The following is a 19075-nucleotide window of genomic DNA, read 5'->3' as shown; positions in this document are numbered from 1 at the left end:
CCGTTAAGGGCACCGTCAACCTCTCCTGCATCTCCGACTTCGGTGGGCATTCTTCTTCCGTGTCTCCTGGTTACTCCTGAGTTTCATAGACTTTGTCCCCTCTGATTGAAGGTATCTCATCTTAAATTCACCTTTGGGTTCCATTGGACTCCTTTAAAGCCTTCTCCTGCTGCATCTCTGGTCTACAGCAGTTTCCTACGTCACTTGACACCTATGCACCCAGCTTCCGTGGTGTAAGTGTCCTGGTTCCTGGGGTATCCACAGGTCGGGTGACTTTCCAACCTCCCATCTTTCACTGGGTTTCTTCAGGGTCTACTGGTAAGGGTCCTTCTTTAAAATTGCATTCGCGACTTATCTATTGACTAACATTGAGCACGTGATTTTCCCACTTGGCACACAACCTCCGTGGGGTTGCTAGATGTTCACCTTGGGTGGTTCCTTGGGTCCCCGGCTCTTCAACATCTTCTGCGTCCATTCTTGACTGGAATTGTGGTTCGCATCCCACTCCTTTAGTATATGGTTTGTTCTTCCCCTGGAGACCACTGTGTATTTGTGCTACTTACGTGCTCTATTTCCTAAGTATTGTGTGTATTGTGTTTCTATGTCTGGGTAGGAGATAGTACAAATGTGTTTGTGAGTGTAATAAAATACATATTTTTAGAACTACGCTGTGATTATTTTGCACTTATACCATAAGATTAAGTACTGGTAAAACATGCTGCTTTACACTCCGTCTGGACTAAGCCCAAAGGCTGCTCTCTACAGTTACCACCTAGAGAGCTTTCTAAGGTTGTCTAAGACCACAAAAATCACCATAAGCGTTGTCTGGACTAGTGCAGGGTGCTCCATTTATGTAAGTGAGCACCATATACTAAGCAGCCCCTCAAAGTAAACAAATAGGCGAGGGAAATGTCAAACATTGAACAAACTAACGGCTATTGGAAGCCCTAGAATGAAAGTTGTAAGGCAATATCTTCTGGTTTGTTGATTCTAATTGACCTAACTCTTGAGCACTGACACAACTTCTCCTGTGCTCCTTTTGGTCTTCCACCAGTTTCGGACCTGACCGGCCCTCCCCCTCAAGCCTGGCCACAAGCTCCTCTATTCCTTCAATTCTGGTCTTTGTCCTACCTTCACTTTTCTTTAAAAAAAATTTCTTCCGTACCCTCACACCCTTTTACCACAAGTTCTGGCAATACTCCTTCTCCACCATAAAATCCATCTCTCCCCTTAACCCAGTTGCTGGATTATTGTTAAACTCTTCATGAAAGGCATTTACGAACCACGAAGAGTGTAAAAAAAGAAACCGGTTTCAAAGATCTTTTGGTGGCATTGTACCCAGTACATAATATCAGGTATTGCAGTAACTTTCTTTCATAGTTAGTCAATAAATGCCTCTACCAAAAACTCAGGATGTTCCTGAACCTGCATTGCTGAAGGAAATTTGACCCTTTTGGAATCTTACAGTAAGCTTGATCTTGGCTAAATGAAGGTGTACCTTCCATTTGCCATGACAATGGCATTCTGCAGCTGCAGAGCCACAAACTTCTAACTAGGGAAGGGATCTACAAATAATAAGAGTACATTTCTAATGCAACCAAGGGTTGTTCAAAAAGACCGTGGTTAGCCTTAACCTATCTGCTTTTAGGCCTAGCCTAAGACAGAACATGTGCTGTCTCTTGCAAGACAGCTTGTGCGCGTTTGTGTTTAAAATAAATAAATAAATAAAATACTTTATTGCGGTGTAAATCTTTCAATACAAGATATGAAGAGCACAGTAGAAGGTGTTACCATCAAGCAGATGTGCGGCAATCCTTGTATAATACAGAAAACAGGGTCATAAGAATGACCACATGTCCAGGGTGTCCTCTAATGCCCATGAACATCTCTAACGTATTATGCTTTATTGACACAATTCTGTTATGGACGGTATATGAGGTGCCCCTCACAATGGGTGACGAGAGGAACAAACAAAATCCATATCCATGAACAAGGGGCCGAAGGTGGTGCAACATTTCCAGTGGTAGATAGTAGGATGGAAGTGGGGGGCCGTGGAGTCCAATAGAATTGGGGAAAGGAATCTGAATGAGTGTGCACTCTACCTTATGCACATATGTGTGTCTGTTCTCGCAACCTTATGAGGTGCAACTGCGGAGACCGGCAGAGTGCGTTTTGCTGTAGCCTTCTAGGGGTAGTACCAGAGCTTATAAAGCTTGTTGGCACCAAGCAATTGCCAGCAAGGGCAGCAGGATTTTGCACCAAGCAAATCGTCATTTAGTTGAGCAGGAGTGAGGCAAGCTCTAGGAAGGAAGAATAAGCTTGAACCTGGCGTTCCTAGTCACTGTAGCAGGATGCGCTAACATTCCTGCCCACTTCTTATCCATGAGGGCTCTGCCAAGGCCTCCCTCCCATTTAGTCTTCAAACCAGTCAGAAACACACAGATATGCTCACCAAGACACTTAGTCAGCCAACTAATAAGGTGCCTGTCTTGGTCCATGACATTCAGATACTGGCGCACCACATGTTGTGGTGGATCATACGTCTATCTGTCAAAGTGGGCAGCAGCAATGTCCTATGTTTAATAATCTCCTCAAAAGGGAGGAGAACACTTTTGGGCAAAAGATTAGAGGAATGAAAGCCTGCAGCCACCCTGCGATTGCGAGATCTCTTGTTACCTTTCATGGGGTTTGAGGCTTCCCATTGCTTAATATTGGTTGGCTTCATTGGTACTGTCATTTGCTTGCTTTTTTTAATTTAAGGTCTTTTTATTGTTTTTTTTTTTTTAAGAGAACCGTAAAGTAAACCTATACATTAAGCAGCAAAGAGAAGTCCTAGTACAGTTGTATATGCCACTTTAGAAGGGAAAAAGATCACATCAGGGTGATTCAAGTAGAATGGAATGTCTGTCTAAGTTGTGGTGTGATTTGCCACTTCGTGGCAATCTCTCTGATTCCAGGGAGGACCCTGTTCCAGATCTTCTTGCATTGGGGTGGGTCCCTTATCCATACCTCTATATGAGCGACATCCCGCCCAGGCCTTCTCCCACTTAAGCAGGCATCCTCTCCCCAGGTATATTGATTTCTTATCTGTCATGCACTAATCAGTGTCATGATCCCACTCCCCCACTGTTGGGTCCCCGCCACAGTTGTGCAATACTCGAAGACCCAGTGACAGCCATATCTTAGCGTATTTTGTGGTGGGTCCTCTCCCCAAATGATTTGCTTGTTTCTTATTCGACAGCTTCCCTAGGCTTTCTTTTCCTCATGCGTTTGTCCTTTGTTTGGATGCAGTTCTTGTCATTCCTCTGTTCATTTTTTCCAGGCCCTTTCTTTTTCTTTTTGTTTAGACATATTTTTTAGGTGTCTTACTGGTGTTCGTCTCCTGTGGATACCCTCTCACCCACTCCCTCTTGTCTGTGTGTTTGCCCCCAGACCTTCAACCCATTCTCTATTGTACGTGTTGTCACCGTTGCCCCTCTCACCCACTTTCCCTTGTCCCTGTGGGTGACCACAGCCCAACCTGCTGACCCTCTGTTGTCCCTTTGCTTGCCCCCACACTCACCCTCTGTTGCTGGTCTTCTTGGCCCCTCCCCTGCTCACCCTCTGTCAGTCTACTTTACCTCAGCACCTTATACCCATCCTATGTTGTCTGTGTGCTTCCCATACCCACTCGTCTGTCTTCTCTCTCCCTTTCCCTCCATAAGCACATAGCTTAAAGCACTTGGCAATAGCTAGCGCTGGCCGTCTCATAACACTTTTAAAAGTTTCTTTTAGTCATACTGCACAGCAGTCACGCGGCTATACAGCATGGCAACAAAACATTTACAAAGCCAATAGATCTTGTAGGCGAGAGACAGTGGTTTTGCCAGTGCTTGTTTGTAGTTTAGGGCTATGACTTTGGTGGGGATTTGCAAATTGTTAATATGTAACTGTATCCTGCAATAGATTTCAAAGTGATATCTTGTGGAGAGTAAAAATGGGCATTAATGATTTATTTCCTGAAAGGACATTGATTGATGGAAATGTAATATACCATATAAGGGAATGATAATTTTAGATGGAATCGGGTGGAAATGGGGATAGGAAGCTACACTGGAGATGGTCTGATCAGCTTGAGCTAAATTCGGTTCTCCCCACAGATCCAATAACTCCTCCCAAAGGCCTGCTTAGATATTGGCTTCTCATGTATGTAACTCTTTGTAATTCAAATGATGAGAAAATTAGAGCTGTGCAGAGAGTTATCAGGGGCATAACCTCAACGGTGGTATTTAGGGAGTAACATTCCCCAAAATAATGCATGCTTGGCTCGATAGTTGGTTCTGGGGCCCTGAGTCGTGTTTGCTATGTCTTTGCGTTTCTCTTCATTCCCAACTCACCAAACGGTTATGACTTGGACCATATATATGTGTGTTGACCGGCTTACCAAAAAGTATCCCCAGAAATACTCCTTGAATTGCCCTTGAGAGTTCTTGAATACAAATTCAGCTATTGGTATCCAGGAACCTACTTGTATTGTCGCTCCGTTATGAAGCGTTGAAGGTACTGCTCTATTATCTGATTGAGTGTTTGTTTGACCATCAGTCTGCGAATGATTGCTGGTAGACTTAAAAGAATGCTACCAAGTTTCTCTAAGAGGATATTCTAGAATGAGAACATGAATTAGGACCCCGTATTTATTTTAGGAAATACTTGGAAATCCATAGACTCGAACTATAGCACTTGGCTAAGCCGGCTGCAGCAGGACTTTTTTAAGGAAGCACAAAATGAGCCAATTGTGTGTGATTATCCACGAACACTCAAAACACAGTACATCCCTTGGAAAGAGGCAGATATGCAATAAAGCCCCGTTCTACTGTTTCTTTTAATCTGGGTGTCCAAAATTCACCACTTACAAGTTCTTGAGTCTTTCTGGTCCCAGGATTTCCAGCCCAAGGTGTTTCATGGCAGTCCTTCTGACTAGAATTTTGTAACTTCGCTGGTATGAACAGTTTATTCTCAAGTAACAAAAGTTATCCTTTCTACTCTCTCCTAGTTGTGCATTCTTGAAGCCATTACTCTTGATTTCTCTCGGTTATGTTCTATTATTTATTGATTTGCCTCTACTATAACCTGTTGTGTGGCCAAAATAGATAGAGGTATACTTTTCAAATGGTTGTTTACCTTTTTGTTCTTGTGGTAAGGTGCCTAATTTTTAAGTTTCTTGTTAATAGCTTCTGCTGCCTGAGCTCAGTAGTGCCCGGATCAAATGCCGATCTGACAGTGTAGCACTATCTGCCTTCAGAAAGCACTTGGCCCTGGTTCATTGTGCTAAGCCGCGACCCGTGCAGGTAAGCGTGGTGGGACCGGTTGATAGTGGGGTGGGGGAGTGATTTTGAAGGACTATGACTAGGGAAAACTAAGTAATTATTTTTACCTCTTCATCGTCTGTCGAAATATTCCCCCCTCCCCTCCTCTCCCATCTGGCCCCACCAGGCCTATCTGCACGGGCCGCTGCTGTCTGTACGACAAGGCCCCACCGTGTCCACCCGGCCTTTGTTCTGAATGTGTGGCATGCACTATAGATTAGGGCCATCCCCAATACCAGCTGAAGCAGTGAAAAGCTTGGGCCTGATCATTGATGAAAACCTCACCATGTCTGCCCAAGTCTCAGCCGTAGTGGGTACTTGTGTGGGGCTAATGAGGCAATTGCGCAAACTATACCCAATCCTGACGGTAGACACGCTTAGAAGAGCAGTATCAGCACTGATCCTGGCACGTCTGGATTATGGCAACGTTCTGTATGACAATATCTCTCAAAAATTGTCGAGTAGACTTTAGATAGTCATGAACGATGCCGCCAGACTGATCTTCAATAAACCTAGGAGGACTCGGGCTACTCCCCTCCTCCATAAACTCCATTGGCTGCCGGTGAAACAACGGGCCAAATTCAAGGGCCTATGCATTACGCATAAAGCACTGTACGGACAAGCCCCAAAATATATAAGGAAACGTCTAGTTCCATAAGCCCCAAGGAGGAATTTACGATCAGCAGACGCTGCTTTACTGATGTGTCCGCGCTTCAAACTTTCCTCCTTTGGAGGGCGAACTTTCTCCCATACAATCCCAAGTGCATGGAACAAACTGCCAGAGAGCCTGCGCAAAGAAAAAAATCTTTATCTTTCAGAAAAAAGCTAAAAACAGTGTTGTTTCAGGAGGCTTGGGGTACTGCCTAGCTCTCTTCCCTCTAGCATGGTGCTCACTCTCTGCAAAGCGCTTAGAGACCCCTGGGTGATAAGGCGCTATAGAAATCTAATATACAAATACAAATACAGATGTAGCAATGTGCCATTTGGCGTGCCAGTGGGGCTGCCTCATGCCTATCCTGGCCATTGCATGGTCAGCCGGTTTTAATGTGGCAACTGTGGAGCAGGGTTGGCACCAGGCATGGAGTAAGGGCATTTACAGACAGAAATGTGTAGGTCATTGTAAGGCACAGCAGCTAGGCTCAATCATAATGTATTTCATAACTGTTACAAGGTTATTTAGTAGCTGAAATCCATCTACACCTCTGGTCTTTTGCCTTTTGATAGCATTTTAACCTTTACATTGCTTTTTTGTATGAAAAAGGGCATCACTTCTGAAACGTAAGCTGCCAACAATAATGCAGCCATGTTGTACTTTAGATGTAGATTGGATGGGAGCAAATATGTATTCCACTCCTACGTTCCTTATCTGCCTTGTGTGCAATTGCTCGGGGATATGAACAAGGATAAATAACTGTATTACCCGAATGATATCTACAATTTGGAAATTGAAATGCCTGTCCTTTAAACAGAGCCTATGTGGCTGAGCCTGTAAGCTGTCTGCAGCCACTGTACATGTCGAAATGCCAGATGACCAGAACAAAAAAAACAGATCTCCTAGGGACACGACAGAAGGATGTATGGCCTCTCGGAGAGCGAACCTCTCAGAAAGATCCAAAGATTCAAGGGGATTTGTATCACGCTCCCAAGTTACAGTCAGCAAACCAGCACAGTTTCAATGAAAATCCAAGCTGAATTTTGCACATAATTCCATTTGAAATGGACCTAGGAATTTTAAATGACGCGGAGGCTGTAGCTCGATCTTACATAAGCAGGCTCGGTTCTCGAAACCTTTGTGCTTTGGGTGGAGGGGAAAGTCTTGAAGGGTTCAGAACAAAGGAATAATAACGAGTTCACCGTGTCCTGATGGCGCGAGCGCTTTGGAAAAACCATTGGGTGTGAGGGCTTCTGGGATTTCCAGGGAGATGTCCTGGATGAGCCGACCTTGCTTCTCATCCACCCTAAGCATCCTTGTACCTTGGTGCAGGTCCTGGCTGTGAGCTACAACTCTTCCTTGCCATGGGTTTCGGTGGGGTTGTGGACCTCTGCTTTGCCTCTGGACGGGAGGCTTTTTTGGGAGTGTACCTGCCTATATGGGCCACTTTTATAAACTCCTTACCAATCTTTGATGTCAGACTTCCTTTCCCCAATCCCCCTGATATCACTTCCTTTTAGAGCGCACTAGTGTGGGGATGCACCCAAAGAACAATGGTAAGAAGAGGAAAATGTGTCACTATCCTTGTGCCCCAAAGCCTTACAGTGCACTATAAATCAAAGGACAGCTCTCCTGCTGACCAGTTTATTAGGAACACAACACTAATGATTAGAGGAGTGGTGTTTCTGAGTGCACAAGTAGGCAAGGAGAGGGGGTCAAAGAAGCAATATTCCCTGGAACTGTATCTTGGTTTGTTGTCAGTCCCCTATATGGCAGACCGGATCCAAGTATTATTGGCGTGTAGAGGGCAGTGGAGGTGCTGGGCTGACCCTATGACCAAAGACCGGCCTTGGAAGTAGTCCTAAAACTAAAATGCCCACTACTTGAAACATACCTCTAATCAGACTGAGCGTGCAAAGCGAGCATATGTGACCCTCCTTAGAAGAGTTGCTTAAGACTCCTTTCCTCTATTCGTCCATTTACCCTTCCTTCTCTTCATCATCCATCTGTCCATGTCTTCACCTTTCCATCTACGCACCCATTGGCCCCCTCCAGCCATCCATCATCGATTCACCCACCCAAACATTAATATGTTCATGTGTCCATCCATCCTTTAACCATCCATCTATTCGCTCTTGTCCATTGTCCATCCTTCTATCCAGTCACACTTTCACCAGTCAATCCATTCACTTTACCATCCAGCCTTCCCCCTCCCATCTATCTATCCTAACATAGTTCCATCTGGGCAGTCTTTCACCTTTTTCAACCTTCCTTTCACCTTTCTTCCACCTTTCTTCCATCTTTCCTTTCATGTTTCCTTTCTTCCGATCTCCTCCGGTTCTTTTTTTCCCTTTCTATCTACCTATCCTTTGTTTCTTTCATCCCTACTTTTCTTTCATATCCTTTTCTCCTGTGCTCATTGTTTTTCTAGGTGTTCTTTTCTCTCGGTTTTCCTCGATTTCATGTTTTTTTCATTTCCCTGTGCATGGCAGCTAAAAGCCCACAGCCCTCTCTCGTGGTATTTCCTAGCAGTGGTATTAATTAGCATTTTGTCTTCAGAACTGCAGACATAAGAGGCCCATAAAGAACTAATCCATGTTATGTGAACCCAGTTCACCTGCTTATCAGGCCCATTGGCAGCCCCAGTTGAAGCTGCTAAAGTGGGGGTGTTCCCTACACCACTGAATCTGCTACAAAACACAACAACAGAACTATGCAGGAACATATTACACAGGTGTCACGTTTGAAGTCCAGCTGAATACATAAGCTGCTTCTCATGGTGGTGGCTTCGTGTCGATGGGTCCTCTGTAGTATTATTATTTTTTTTTTAACCATTCTTTTTATTAAAGAAGCATCAGTAAAAACACATTACAGAGGGTCTGTCCTATCCGCTGGGCATGCATCAGGGGGTCACAGGATTAACAAAGCTTACGACTTCAAAGGAACTTCACGGGGAGGGGGGGAATCATCAATAACAGCATTTGTGGGTGGTGTACAAATATCACCTCTGTAACTGTTCCAAAGCCCCCATACCAATGACCATTTACGGGGGCGTCCCCTCGCAAGGTATGTGGTTTTTTCCCTAAACATACATACACAAATCTAAATTCTTTTCCCACACTTCCAGAGTGGGAGTTTGTGCAGCTCCCCACATTTGGGCTATATTTTGTTTGGCAATCATAAAACCCAGGGTAGCCCATTGTGTTTGTGAGGTGTTTAAGTCAGTGGGTTCCCATATGTTAAGTAAGCACCTCCTCGCCTCTGGCAGTAGGGAGATCCCCAGTACTCTGTGCATTATGTCATGTATGTTGCGCCAATATGTGGCGATGTGCTCACACTCCCAGATAATATGAATAAAAGGCCCAACGAGACCACACTGTCGATTGTGCAATCCCATGTCTGAGAGTCCCATATGTACTAGTCTGGGTACTGTGAGGTAGATTCTGCGTAGAATTTTAAGTTGGACTAATCTCGGTCGCGCTGGAATTGCAACTTCTTTTGGGGAGGACCTTGCTATCTGCCAATCCTTTTCATCTAGCTCAATCCCATCCTGTCTCCATTTGTCCCTTAACGTCTCAAGGGGGTCAGAACTGTGGTTAACCAGTTTTTTCTATATCCGGGAGATAGTTTTGTCAGGAAGGTGTCCGTATAATAGGGTCCTCTGTAGTATTAATTGCTGGCTCACATTTTCGCACGAGATCTCCAGTACCGAGGGAGATCTTCAATTTACCTCTGTCGACAAGACTTTGAGTGCATAATCTTCAGCTTACCCTCTCCAATCTCACCGTCCTAATTGAACTCACACTTGTGAAGAGGACATTACTTTACCATGAGGATTAGACCAGTCACTCAACCATACACTGAGCCTGCCTAATTGTACAGCAGGTCCTGAGGCACTGGAGCATGTTGGGCTTTTCTGATGGTTTTAACCTTGTGTTTCCCCAGATAGCGACTTCTGGTTCCCCATGGAGCCGCTCTCCTCTGGACCCACGCCACAATCCGCCATTGGCCACTCTGCAACCTATGACCCTGAAACAAAGCGGATCTACATCTTTGGGGGGATGAGGGAAGGAATGCGGTTCAGCAGCGTACACATCCTGGACACCATGACCTGGAAGTGGACTTCAGAGGCGGTGAGTGTGTTGCCACCTAGGGTAGGTGTTTTTGGACAGGAAAACATTCGTAGATCTAGGTTCTGCAAGCATTTCTCGACTATTAGATCCATTGTGTTTAGGTAACCTAAAAACACAGTATCTCCAGTGACCTCAACATTCATACAGTGAGGAGAAAACCGATGTAAATCGCATCCTTTCATACATTGGTTCTTAAATTATAAAAGGGTGAAAAGGCAGCAGGGCATAGCAAACAAAAAATACTCTGTTCAAAGATCTTGTGATTTAATTTGCAGTAGGTGTCCCAGAAAAATACATAATGTTTGGCAGGCTTATTCATTGTTGACACTGAGCCAAATGCTGCAGGGAAATAAAGGAGTGGTTTTAAGCAAATTCTCCATTGTAGCCAGGACAAGAGAGACTTTGTTTAGAAAGAGGAGGGGGAAAAATGGTTTAAAGTAGTTTTATTGTCAGGTGTACAACATGTGAGAGTTGCCAGACAGGGTTCATACTCGACTGCATTTTTTGAAATTCTACCGAACATCCATAGAATTTTGTCGCACAGCTTGAACAGCACACACATACAATTACAATTGTTCTGTTATAGAATGCATTCATCCTCTTTAACATAAAGTGATATATTTACACTAGTAGTGTAACACAAGCTGTCATTTAGCTTTTACAGTGGATCAATTGTTCATATTCTTATGTGTTCATTTTCAACGATTATTCCGCTCCGCAGTTTGCAAATACATTAAGTCTACGTATATGCATACTTTCATAACACAACATAACACCCATTTCTCTGCAACTTGAGCGTTCTTCCATAACTCACCAATCCCCACTATCTTGCACCTTTCAACAACCTAGCCCCCTGAACCACCTATACACAGATGTCCATAGAAATTTGTTACACACCACTCCTTGACACACACACAGTTAACTACACAAAATACATATTGCATTCAATGTTTTTCAAAGCTGTAGTTGTGCAAGTAACCGGCTACACTAACACTATCGTCACATTTATTCCCAATCGGCTCTTCACCAAAGAAATAAGGTCCTACCCTTCCTCAAACATCCTCATTGTTTTAGTTCCTCCAGAAAACAGCTTTGAGCACATCGTCCATTGACATAAGATGGGAGGTGTCTTAGCATTTTAATTTTTGTGCCAGGAATCCTTTGGATTACCACAAATTCACTACTTCGTTAATATCTACAAAGTCACTATTTCGTTAATATCTTAACACCCTAACACCCCAAGTAAACCTGGTTTTATGGATGGTAAGCAACTCTAATCTCCTTTTGTTATCTCTGGCACACACATTTCTTGACCATAGTAATAGCACAAGATCTATATTGGTCCGAAAGCAGGCAGTGTTGCCTTCCAGGATTCCCTCTCCCTGATGATAGGGCTTGGTACAAATCTTTGTGGAAGACATTCCCAAAAAACACCTAGAAATCCTTGGGGTGCTACTGCCATCAATCCCTCTTCTAATGCCAACTGTGCCCACTGATGATTTGTGAGACTCGAAGAATTGAACATATATGATGATAGTCTGTTGTGTAGGAGTGCAATAGATCTCCAGATAGCTTGAGGAAGTATACTATGACATTGGAACATGAAGGACATACTGGTGTTAAGAAGAGCAGGAGAAGAGTAGGGCAAGCCTTCTGATGACTGGACTGATTCCCTGCTCTATGGGGGAGGGAAAGGTTGCTTTGTTTGTGCAGCCAGGGACTGAGTGGTGTACAAAGACAGCCTCCTACAGTCACCTAGAGAGACTCCCTCAACTCATGGCGGAAAGAGGCATTGGCGTTTTGGGGACCTTTCCAAAAATGGGCATAAAGAGTGAAAATGAGATGATTCTGGTAGATAACCATGCTAAGATGTGTGTGGTTAAATAGGTGGGGAGGTGATATGAGAGACTGAAATACAATTCTGAACTGATGTGATTTTGTAAAAGGAAGTTTTGGGAACAGACCATGATGTCCAATTTACTACCTACTCAATGTATGAGTTTCTAGATAAGCTACTTACCGTACTGTGCATACTACAAGTGCAGTTACCAAATGCAATAATAAGTGTAAGAATTAATTGAGAATGCATTGGATTGGCCTGGAAAGTGTTCAATTAGCATTGTTGAATGGTCTGTTTTGGGAAATCACTTCGTAATCTGTGTGTACAGTGAAGTTGCTAATACCGAACTAATTACCTTTCAAACTATAACTCCAGTCACATGGTCAGACTACCATTTGCTTTCTTTCCAACATAAAACGACCTTAAGCGACTTACCTAAAACTACCTTACGTGCATTCACCTATCGACCGTGGAACAAACTCAATTTGGAACACTTAGAAACACAACTAACATCCATTACAGATCTGGAAGCAATACATTCTGTTTAAAAACTATGAGTAGCTACAGGAAGCTTTTGTCATCCTGATATCACTAAAACCCACCCAACAGAGCAAAAGAAAACAAGCACCTAGGAGAAATACAGAGATAAAAGACATAAAACAACAAATTTGAAAGCTGCAACGTGCCTCGCTCAAAACAAACACCAAACAAGACAAATTCCCCCTACAGAAATTTAACAGATTATACAAGTCAGCAATCCTAAAAGTGAAAGAAAATGTATTATTCAGACAGAATTCAAAATGATAAATGTGCAAATAAAGAATACTATAAAATACTCAATGAATTTCATAGACCAAATGCTTAGAAGGAACTCATCCTGTTACTCGATTTCACAGACAAACTGGCAAATCATTACACGGACAAAGCAGACATGTTGGACTCGTACTTAAAACGGAGACAAAGCACCAGCAACATTACCCTTTTACAAAACCATAAACCAAGAATACTCGATCCCAGCCTCTCCCTTCCTTCGAACACATTTCACACGATGAATTTATGGACCTGGTCAAAGCAAGCTGGCCTGCCGGCAGCCCTTCTGACCTGTGTCCACCACAAACTTTCAAGACCATTCTTCTAACAACCTCTGCTGCCACTAATATTTCCATAACTCAAAAAGTCACACCTATGCCCTTTACAGAAGAAAAGAAACTTGGACCCGCTGAACCCTGACAACTGCAGACCCATTACAATTGGACCTTTCCTTGGCAAACTGATAGAAAGAGCAGCACTTGCCCAGATGTAACAATTCTTTTAAGAGAATGTCATACTTTCAGACTTCCAAACAGGATTCCGTCCAGGAAGAGACACAGAATCTGCTCTCCTTGCCATCTGGGATGACCTGAAGAACACAGTTGACCGCAATGCGGTTGCTGCTCTACTCCTCTTGGACCTCTCGGCTGCCTTTGACATGGTTGGGCATGACACTTTGATACAAAGACTCTACTAAGCCTGCATAGAGCGGCTTGCTCTAGATAGGATTGCGTCCTACCTTCAAAACAGAACTAATGTCATCCCTACCTCACCTTTTTCGTCCAAACCATACTCCACAAAAGCAGGGTTCACTCTAGGCTCTATCCTCTCGCCCATGCTTTTCTACATGAAGTCATTACTGGTACTGATCAATTTCAACTCATGTGCAATAACTATGCAGATGGCACACAAATACCCCTTCAACTGGAATGCCCCAAAGACATTGGATACTCGCCAATTTTCAGTTGTCTCAGAGCCGTGGATCAAATGATGACGTGGAGCCATCTCGAATTGAATGCTTCCAAAACAGAACTACTCGCGAATGGCGATTGGAAACATTATGATCCACTTGCCGCCTGGTCTGATGAACTGAGATCACCACCTAAAGTATCAAAGGCAGTAAGAAACCACAGAATGACCAAGGACTCCAAGCTATTGATGAATGCCCAAGCGGACAAACTAGCAAGATCAAGCTTTGTTACTATAAAAACTCTGTGACAAATCTTCCCCTATTTGGGATTTCCACACAAGGTCCAAACTACCATCTCCCTTGTTCTGTTCAAACTCTATTTTGCCAATAGCCTCTACCATGGATCACCTTTAACGACCTTGAAAAGACTACAACGGATTAAGAACTTGGCTGTCAGACTACTTTTGCATATCAAACCGCAAGACCACATCTCACCTGCCTTGAAAGCCCTGCATTGGTTACCGGTTGCCAGAAGATCCACGTTCAAGCTGCTTTGTATCACCCACAAAGTGATACATGGAGTGGTACTGCTCCATGTATAAAATAAAATCACCAAACACATTTAACAAAGGAACCTCCACTCTAGAGTGGCACTTCACCTCAAAATCCCAAGATACAAGAAAAAAAACATGAGTGGCACATCCTTCTCTGTTCAAGCAGCCAAACCGTGGAACTCTTTACCCCCCAACATAAGATCCATGGACAACCACCTTATCTTCAGAAAATCACTCGGGAATTGTCTCTTCTCCACATAAGCACCATACGCAAACAGAAATATACAGCATATCCCGATGTATATAAGCTTTTTTTTAAATTCTTTTTATTAAAACAAAAGCAAGCTTCAGATATAAGCGTATTTCAGTGTGTATATATATATATAAACAAGGCATGTAGAAGACAAGACACATTGCCAGCATTATAACACGTAGTAAACAAATTCACAGTATACGGAGCCGCACAATACCCATTGGAGTATGTCTCAAAACCCTCCTAGAAAACCCAATAATTGTACCCCATGAGACCCCTCACATACCCCTATACAATGTCCATGGCTCCCATATTTTCTCCCATTTGCAAGAGCATCCCCGGCTTTGATACACCACCCGCTCCGCACTATGACACCAGTCCATATTGCAAAGCCATGTGGCCGCTGTCGGGGGCTCCGGCGCCCCCCATGCGTGTGCAATGTTCCTCTTAGCGACCCATCCTGCTAAAACTAACCATGTCCTGGCCCGTTTTGGCCACGTAATCTCTCCTGTGACGCCAAAGATGTGCCATCTGGACTCCAGCGGGACCTGTTCACCCACTACAGCCTCCATCACTCAAGCGATGCCCTTTCAGTACTTCTGAATCCTGGTGCAAGACCATAAAATTTGAAAGAATGCTACCCTCTCGTCACACTCCGAGGCACACCCCGGAGCCCCCACCCTTAATACGGACCTGCACCATTCTCGAGGCATATGCTCTGTGAAGGATGCGAAGTTGTACCAGTCGAAAATGCGCTCTGATGGCTAGTTCAATGGGGCACCGGAGGGTCTCCGCCCAGTCATCTTCCAGAAGACCCACATCCATTTCCCAGGCATACCCGCAAGGGACCCAAGCAGACACTGCTTTCTGTACCATGGGGTCCAAGAGAAGCCTATCCTCCAGCACGGAGTATTCTGGAAGTATAGTCCCCTCAATCAAGTAGCTATGAACTGTCAAACGCAGCTGTCGATATCTAAGGAATTCACCTGCACCCATTTGGAAGCCCTCCTGTAGACTATCGAACGTCACCATTTTCCCATGTTTCCAGACATCCCCGAGCACGTCAATACCTATAATACTCTACTTTCGGAAACCCTGCAATCTGTGCACTTTTTTCAGGAAGTCTCCGCATTGCCTTCTTCATTATTTTCCACCGACTGAATATATCGTATAGCACAATTTTTTCCATTTTTCTTTGCACTGTTGTTGATACTGTATAGTTTGTGTCTATATGTACATTATATGTCACTGAATGTTAAATTATATGAAGTACATGTGTTTTTTATAAATCAACTGAGTTGAAAAAAAGATAGAGAATTTTTTCCAAAAAAATAACAAAAGTTAACAAACAGAAATAAAACAATCAACAATTTTGATACATCACTGTCTCAGCAAATCATTATGAGTTAACAATACAGTATGTAATGTAAGGTCAATATGAGGGCGATATAACTATCAGTAGTTTGCTATGTACTGCTCCTTTCCCCACCTATATATGTGTATAAACATGTAGAAAAATTAATTTAGAAAAAGATTGTATTTTAATTTAAGTACAGAACACTTGAAAACCAGAGTTTATCGAATTCATCTTTAATCTACACATACTTACCTCCTTTATGCATCTATATACTTTCCATGTACTTATGGATCTATACATTTATCACTTTCTTCTAATTCAGAATATCCAATGCACTACTCTATTTCTCACCCATACCTTTATCAATATATCCTCTACATCCACTCTTTCATCCCAAACCCCATTAAATTCCACCATGCTCTCAGCCTTGCACTGGGTACCCCAGAAAAAAAGATCTGACGTCTCCAACCTAGCCATTTTGCTTTGATTTAGTAAAGCCAGAAAGGGTGGCCAGTCCTTTAAATATCTAGCAGCCAAACTTAGGAACACCCTCCTTCTCAGTTTCGTTATAGGCCAAACAAGACCTTTTTCAGATGTCTTTTACAAGCCTGGCTGTTCAAATTTCAGTGGGGATTTTGTTGTGGCTTCAGCACTGGGCAACCTTGCCCTTTAAAACACATAAAAATAAATCTATTTTATTGGTGATAAGTTGTTTGCTTTTCTGGGTGCTTGAAATACTGTGCCCGCTCAGCCCTTACAGTTTCTACTCCCAAGGCCGTATCTGAGATGGCCTTTTTCATATAATCAGATAGGCCTTTTCCATCTATACACCAAGGATCCGGAACAACATCCCATTATCCATCAGGGCTGCCCCAATGTTGTCCCAATTTAGGAAAGAGTTTGACTCTCTTCTTTAAAAAAACACTAGATCACAATACATTAACAGTCCAAAAACCAGATTCCTCTCCTATTACTCTCTATAAGCTTACCTTTGACCGTATACAGCAGTCCGCTGCGCTTTTGTTCGTTTTGCCCTCTAAAAATATCACATTCATGCATTCATTTATACATGCATGCATACATACATGCATGTCACAGAACTTCATGTAGTCACTACACTTACACTTACATGTTAAAAACTGTGGTAAGGGGAAGGTGGAGAGGGTGTCCTTTGTGTTTTTAAGATCTGAAGCTCTGACTTCATTGCTGTTCTTCTTCGGCAGACTGTTGGGAAGGTGCCCACTCTCGCTCACCACAGTGCCACGATTTACCACAAGGAGCTGTATGTCTTCGGAGGGACCTTTCCCGCGCCACCAGGCACTGACCAGGGACTATGTAGTAACATGCTGTACATCTTCAACCCGGAATACAAGATTTGGTACCAGCCCATTGTGGAAGGGGAGAGGCCCCTGCCAAGGTTTGGGTGAGGCTTCCACAGATCATCTTTGTTTTCAACTCTGTGTCCTATAAACAAAAGGAGTATATAGAGAAATGATGGGGTACACTGATGGGATGGTGCCTCTGAAAAGTCTAAAGGACTGGATCAGCCTAAATCTCAGACATGTAGCCTTTCAGATTTACTGGCCTGTCAAGCCTGTAGAGCCCGGGCATTGTCAGTCGCATGACAGACATACACCATGCTATACGCTCCCCCCGTTCAGACACCTACTATTTTTGCATGTGCGTAGTTGGTGTCTGCTAGCATCCTCCTTGTGTTTCTGAGCACTTCTTGCTGGGTAATTGTCACACTTGGTGGTGTTGGCCACTGATCTCCTGGGACACCAGTAGTACTAGAACCCAAACTGGATTACCAAGTACTTCCCTTTAGCTCCTGAGCTGAACCTTCTTTTGTATTGTTTAGGACTCCTTCCCATCAATGTCCTGTTTAACTGGTACTTTTAGGTGTGCTTGATCTTCTGCTATTCCTGTACAGGTTGCCTCAGTGGCCAGGAGGGAGATGGAGGAGTTTGACTGTTTTGGGAATCTCGGAGGGGGTGAGCTGTTTGAGCTGGCATGCTGAATAGGTGGGGCTCAGAGAATTGTGTGTGTATGAGGGTGTTTAACACACTGGGAACTGGACCAGTTCTCTTAGTTTTGGTATACCTTGCCAAAACCATGCAAATACTAGGTCTGCGAGAATAATCGAGTTTGAGGGACCCGTCACCGTAGTGTGCTTAGGTACTTTTTAAGCGACTGCAGAAAAAAAATTAAAAGGACAGTTGTAATTTCTTTGGCCCGCAACATGATGTATCCCAGTATCCAGATTTGTGTGGAGTTTGAATAGTCAATACACTCTATAACACGGTCAATGTTCAGTATGTATATATGTATGGATATCCTGCTGGGTCTGTGTGTCTGTGTATACTTCCCTGCATTGTGATGGGAGCGCAGGAAATCTGCCATGATAGGAATAGTACAGTTTTACCTATCCCTTGATAACCAAACATTTGGTGAGAAAAATGTTTTGGCAAGCAGTGCAATCATACTACAAAATGAACTGGATTTAACAAGACTGTTACCCTTCTACTTGGTAACATGGGCCAAAAGGGCAGGGGGGAAATCGGTGTTAAAAATCGACTGCTTCCATCTTCAAATTGATGGCCAGTTTCCTCCCTTGGTCGTGGTGAGGGGTGCCCCCCCAGTGCATCAGACTGTTTCATTGTGAAACCACAACTCTCACTAGGCTGGGGGAATGATGAACTGATGTGACTAACCTGTCCACAATCATGTGCCGGTCCTTCATGTCTTCACAGGTTACCCGTGTGGAGGCCATATAAAACTTTGCACTCAAAGTGGGCACGTTTATTAAACAAATGTACTGATTTGTGTCCATCCTACTTAGCCTGGTAATAACATAAATGTAGATATCTGTCCGAGTCCAGCTAGGTAGGCGGATGTGCCTATGTCAGTTGTGCAATTGGGTTCAGACAGGCCTATAAGGCAGCCGGGAAGTGCCCCACTGACTGGTCTGACAGATCAGTGTGCTCTGGATTGTAGCAGTTTGTTGGCCTGGTGTGCTGGTTTTTACTGTTGATTTCCCTTCAGTACCACAAACGAGGCCTGCAGCAAGCCGAAATGCATGTAGTCTCTCATACCTTGCAAAATACTTTTACAGCGTGTCTTTACAAGCTCAAGATAGACCTGATTTACTAATGTGGGCAACTTTTCTAGCTATCTTTCTACTCTGGCCACTTTTGTTTTAGTGCCCAGGCCGATTTTTA

General features: G+C 43.7%; 1 protein-coding gene across 2 annotated transcripts in view; it reads left to right on the top strand.

Moving 5' to 3' along the window:
* LOC147689998 (uncharacterized) overlaps positions 1-19075 on the top strand; it is a 155883-nt gene that overhangs the window by 52852 nt on the left and 83956 nt on the right. For both annotated transcript variants that reach the window (XM_086937551.1, XM_086937552.1), the window contains exons 8-9: positions 9943-10130; positions 17078-17277. In XM_086937551.1, the coding sequence (XP_086793677.1) occupies positions 9943-10130; positions 17078-17277 (388 nt within the window). The remainder of the gene's footprint in view (positions 1-9942; positions 10131-17077; positions 17278-19075) is intronic.

Source organism: Lissotriton vulgaris, chromosome 9 (genome assembly GCF_964263255.1).
Source record: "Lissotriton vulgaris chromosome 9, aLisVul1.2, whole genome shotgun sequence".
NCBI lineage: Eukaryota > Metazoa > Chordata > Amphibia > Caudata > Salamandridae > Lissotriton > Lissotriton vulgaris.
The sequence above is the reverse complement of the archived record's forward strand: the minus strand, read 5'-3'. Positions and strand labels throughout refer to the sequence as shown.